Genomic DNA, 5,442 nt, shown 5'->3' on the forward strand with positions numbered 1-5,442 from the left:
GCGGCTGGGCGCGCGCGGGGCGGCCGGGCGGGGGCCGGGGCCGGGGCCGCTCGGGCTCGCAGGTAAGGGCGGCGCTCGCCGCTCGCGCGGGGCGCCCCTCGGGCGGTTCCGGGACCGGGGCCCCCAGGCTGAGGGCCGGGGTCACGGGGCAGGGCGCCGGGCCCGGGCCCCGCGCCGGGGAGCCCGCCGCCCGCCGCGCCCTCCCTGCCGTCCGTGCGGTCCGTGCCGCTCCGGGTCAAGGGTCGCCCCTCCCCCGGAAGGAAGTGAGCGGGGACCGTGTGCCCAGGCTGGGGGTCCCCGCACTCGCGGGCGGGGGAAGCGCCTTCTGGTGGCCGCACTCTCCGGAGGGCGCCCGGGCTCCCTGGCCGCCGGCCGCCGGGCCTGAGGCCGCGGCCCCGAGGTAGGTGAGGGCTGGGCACGGGGTGAGGAGCCAGGTGACAGCTGGTGGCTGAAAGCGGAAGGAGAGGGGCAGGTCACGCGGGCGGCCCCACCCTCCCCGCTGGGCTGCGGGTGGGAGGCCTCCCTCCCCCGAGAGATGGAGGGCTCTGTTCCCTGGAGCCTGGGGCTAGGGGGCTCCCCCTCGCGGGGGGCGCACCGGCGGACCCCACCCCACCCCACAAGCCTGTGATGGGGGCAGCCTGCGGGGCACACTGTGGGTGGGCAGGGGTGAGGCCCGGGAACAGCAGGTAGAAGGAGGTTCCTGCGGCCCGGAGCCAGTGGAAGGATCCTTTGGTTCTGGGAGGCCCGGGTGCCGGGGCTGAATCTCAGGCTGAGTGAGGACACACGCCCTTCTTAAGTAGAGGTTGTGCCCACGGCACAGTGAGTGCATTACCCACCCTTCCCCCTGACCGGCCAGTGCCGCCACCTCGCTCGGTCCACAGGACACCTGTCCCAGGGCCTGGAGCCCCTGTGAGGGACGCCGGCTGCCAGGTCAGGGAGCAGACGCTGCCATCGGCCTGGAGGACAGGGCCTGTTTCCTTGTCTGGCCTTCCATGGTGCAGTGGGGACACCCCGGCTGTGGTGGACAGCGTGGAAGTGCCTGGCCTGAGCCCTGGCGTATGGACTGCCATTACTCATGGTGCTTTAGAGGTGTTCGCACCCTTCCAAAGGCTGCCTTCTGCGGCCAGTGGCCTCCTGACTCCCGAGTGGAGAAGCTGAGGCTGCAGAGGTATCCCTGGCCAGCTGCTTGCTGATGGGGGCCCGGGCTCTGGAGGGAGCAACCCAGCCTACAGGCTGACAAAGCTGGAAGTGCAGCCCAGGCTGCCCAGTGCCAAAGCCCAGGAGAGCAGGAAGGTTTCAGTGGGACTTGGAACAAAACTAGCCCAGGCAGAAGAGGGGATTGAAGGTGGTGGTTGTTGTTGTTGGCCAGTCCTGGGACTTGAACTCAGGGCCTGGGCACCATCCCTGAGCTCTTCAGCTCAAGGCTAGCGCTCTACCACTTCCTGTTTTCTGGTGATTCGTTGGAGGTAAGAGTCTCACAGACTTTCCTGTCCGGACTGGCTTTGAACTGCGATCCTCAGCCCTCGGCCTCCTGGGTAGCGAGGGTAACAGGTGTGAGCCGCCTGCGCCCACCCGGCTTGAAGATTTCATAAGTGGAAAGTCTAAGGGGAGGGTTGGGGTGAGCCATGGCTGAGTCCTGGGGTGCCCCGGCCCAGCGGGGTCTTCCTGGCCACCCCCACCCCCATCCCAGCTCAGGTTCTCATCTCGGGGAGTGGTGTCCTACTGGGCCAGGCTTAGGTCACGTCTCCTGGGCAGTGTGGGGCTGCCCTCGTGGACAGACGGCAGGGAGCTGAGGCCTCTCAGGAGGGGCGGGGTCCTCCTGTGGCGGGCTCTGCGCTGACACCAGCCCCAGCGCCCAGCTTCTCTTGCCTGGACGGTGGCAGCCGTTCCCCCCTCTCTCCCCAGCTCTGCTCGGCACACCTCCTCCTTTGCATGCTTCTCGTGGCCCCTGGGGCGAATCGCTTGGCATGTGGGCGCGTCACCCCGTCTGACCTGCCCGTGCCACCTCCCCAGCCACCCTGGCCCAGTTCTGCTCGCCAGCTCCGCCTGTTTCGGCCCCAGCCAGGGCCCTGGCACTCACTGCCCTCCCTCGCTGCTCCTTAGGGCTTTCCAAGGCTGTCTCCTGTGACTCGGGTCTCAGCTCACGTGTCATCTCTTGGGACCTCCCAGCCCAGAGCAGCCCCTGTTGTAGTCTTTGGAAGCCAGGCCAAGGTGACCAGGTAGAGGTGTTTCTGAGTGGCACGCTGTGTGCAGGCCACCGGAGATGTGCGTGGAGGGTCCCGACGCCTTCTGACTGCGCTGTTGTCCTCCGTGAGTGCTCTCTACCTCATGGTCGAGGACGGCTGCCCGTGCTCCCACTGCCATCTGCGCGGGTCCAGCCATGAGTAAAGACGGAGTCCTAGCAGGAAGCGGGCACCCCTCACTCTCGTCCAGCTGTCTCAAGGCCAGCCAGGAGGGTTCAGCCAGCCGGCTCTGCTGCTGAGGGGTGGCGGCCGGGGACCCTGCCGTCTGTGCTCTCTCCCACCGTTCCGTCCGCTCTGTCTTCTTTTCCTCCCAGCAGCTCTCTCTGGGAGTTTGCATCTTAGATACGGGGTTTCCTGCGGGCCTCACCTCCCCCCGTCTGTGCGGGTGCCACGTCCCTCTCGTGGTCCCCGTGGCTCAGGCCGGGTGCGGCCTTGGGGGGCCTGAGCCCGGGCTCTGGGCCCCGCTGGCTGTTTCCTGGCCCTCTCACCTGTCCACGGTTCCTGCAGCCCTGAGGCTGCGCCCGCCCCTGTGCAGAGCCCCCCCGCGGGCCGCCAGGACGCCTGCTGACTTGGCAGAGCGTGCTCCCCCTCCGAGCCCCCCAGCCCCCCATTCAGGCACCCCAGCCGCCCCTCATCAGGTTGGGACGGCTCCCTCCTCACTGCCACCTAGTGGTGCGTGCCGTGAACTGCCACCCGCGTGCACTCCTGCCCAGTCTAAGACCCGGCTCCCGGGGCCCCCCAAGTCCTGGTGGCCAGCTTGCCCTGCTGAAGGCCCTGCTCATGTCCTCTGACCCCAGAGCCTGCGTCTGTGTTCCAGCTTCTCCCTCATCCCTCTCAGGGTGACCCTAGGACTCCAGGCCCTCAGCTCTTGTGTCCTCCTGGCTGACACTTGGCCCTTTGTGCGTGGTGGGGAACGCGGGCAGGGCCCCCCGCTCTCCTTGCCTCTGGCTTCCAGCATTCCTGATCTCTGCTGGCCCTGCCCATGCCCACCGGGCCCTGTGCGCTCGTAGCTACAGCTCTGCCTCCCTGCTCTCTCCATCGCGGCCCTGGAGGGGTGGGTGGAGGTGGAGGAACGGGGCGCTGGGAAGATGGCTCCGGCAGAGGTGCTCTGGGAGGTGGAGCCCGAGTGCGGCCTCTGGAAGGAGGCCCCCTGGGGCGGGCCCAGCCCAGGCCTCTAGGCCCCCGGTCGGCTGACCCAGGGCCCCCTCCCCCCAGGGCCGCTGACCGGCGCGATGGATGCCCTGCAGGAGGTGATTTGGGACAATCGGAGCACAGCGGCACCCCCACCCGGGGCACCGAACATCAGCGTGCCCCACCGCTGCCTGCTGCTGCTCTACGAGGACATTGGCACCTCCAGGTGAGGCGGGCGAGTGGGCGCGGGGCCCTGTGCAGCCCCACCGGAGCCACAGTCCCGGCATGAGCCCGTTTCTGCAGGGTCTGGTGCTGGGGTGTGGGGGGGGGCACGCACCGCCCATGCTCTGCACCCCTCCCCCCAGGGTCCGGTTCTGGGACCTCTTGCTGCTCATCCCCAATGTGCTCTTCTTCACCTTCCTGCTCTGGAAGCTTCCATTGCCGGGCTAAGATCCGAGTCACCTCCAGCCCCATCTTCATCACCTTCTACATATGGTGAGTTTACTCAGCAGTGACAGAAGGCAGCACTGGCCGGTGGAAGCAGGGGATCGCGAATGAGGGGTGGTGCAGGGAGGCTCCCTTGTGGCGGGTCAGGCGGGGCCCCGTCCTGTTCAGGCGGGGCCGGTCAGGCGGGGCTGGGGCAGGGACTGTGGACTCTTTACGGCTCTTTCTGGCTCTAGATAGAGGAGATGTGGGGGGGAGGACCTTGAGCTAAAGCGGCCTCCCCTCCCCTCCTGCGGGGCAGCGCTGGCCTGGGGCCCTCTGATTGGTTCACTGTTGGTCTACATGTGTTCCTGAGCCAATCAGTGGCCAGCGAGGATGAGGGCCTTGACAGTCAGCTGGGGGTGTGTGTGTGGGGGGAGGGCACTGTCCCTAAAAGCAGTGGGGAACTGGGAAGGGGAGGGGAAGACACTGGTAGGTGGGACACAGGCCCCACGGGCCGGAGGGTGGCTACCAGTGTGACTTCCCGGCCTGAGAGCTGGGCTGCCAAGCCACAGTTGCCTCCCTGTGTCCGTCCTCCACTGCTTCCCTGTCCTTTCCCTGTGGTGAAACCCTTCCGCCTTCCTTGGCCCTCCCGCCCTGGGTCCCCCCGGCCCTCCCGTCCTCCCAGCCCTCCCGACCTCCCGCCCTGGGTTCCCCCCAGCCCTCCCGTCCTCCCACCCTGGGTCCCCCCAGCCCTCCCGTCCTCCCGCCCCTGGGTCCCCCAGGCGCCCTCCCGGTCCTCCCGCCCTGGGTCCCCGCAGCCCTCCCGTCCTCCCGCCCTGGGTCCCCCAGCCCTCCCGTCCTCCCGCCCTGGGTCCCCGCAGCCCTCCCGTCCTCCCGCCCCTGGGTCCCCGCAGCCCTCCCGTCCTCCCGCCCTGGGTCCCCCAGCCCTCCCGTCCTCCTGCCCTGGGTCCCCCCCAGCCCTCCCGTCCCCCCAGCCCTGCCGTCCTCCCGCCCTGGGTCCCCCCGGCCCTCCCGTCCTCCCGCCCTGGGTCCCCCCAGCCCTCCTGTCCTCCCAGCCCTCCCGTCCTCCCACCCTGGGTCCCCCCAGCCCTCCCGTCCTCCCGCCCTGGGTCCCCCCAGCCCTCCCGTCCTCCCGCCCTGGGTCCCCGCAGCCCTCCCGTCCCTCCCGCCCTGCTGCCCTGGTCTTGGGTCCCGCGGCCTCTGTGTTTGGAGGCCTGCCGCCGGCGCCTCCCCGAGGTCCTTCCCTGGCCCCACCCCGTCTCCCTGGCCCCGCAGGTGTTCGTGGTGGCCCTGGTGGGCATCGCCCGGGCCGTGGTGTCCATGACAGTCAGTGCCTCGGACGCCGCCACCGTGGCTGACAAGGTGCGGAGGGAGCGGAGGGCCGGCCCGCCGGAGGGCCGGGCGGCCCGCTGACCTCTGCCGACTCTTCCCAGATCCTGTGGGAGAGCACCCGCTTCTTCCTGCTGGCCATCGAGCTGAGCGTGCTCATCCTGGGCCTGGCGTTCGGTGAGCTGTGCGGGGCTGGGGGCCTCGTGCGGGGGCTGCAGGGCGAGGGGGGGGGCCCGCTGACCACCCCGCCCCCCCAGGTCATCTGGAGAGCAAGTCCAGCATCAAGCGGGTG

General features: G+C 69.6%; 1 protein-coding gene across 1 annotated transcript; it reads left to right on the plus strand.

Moving 5' to 3' along the window:
* Positions 1-245: 245 nt before the first annotated feature.
* Positions 246-5,439, plus strand: Tpra1 (transmembrane protein adipocyte associated 1; the record flags this gene model as incomplete). The annotated part of the gene is given in 7 exon segments (XM_048337398.1): positions 246-400; positions 3,459-3,600; positions 3,740-3,814; positions 3,816-3,873; positions 5,097-5,183; positions 5,255-5,327; positions 5,408-5,439. Coding segments are annotated over 6 exon segments (450 nt in total), but the record flags the coding sequence as incomplete, so codon positions are not given.
* Positions 5,440-5,442: the final 3 nt, after the last annotated feature.

Source organism: Perognathus longimembris, unplaced genomic scaffold (genome assembly GCF_023159225.1).
Source record: "Perognathus longimembris pacificus isolate PPM17 unplaced genomic scaffold, ASM2315922v1 HiC_scaffold_5362, whole genome shotgun sequence".
NCBI classification, from domain to species: Eukaryota; Metazoa; Chordata; class Mammalia; order Rodentia; family Heteromyidae; genus Perognathus; species Perognathus longimembris.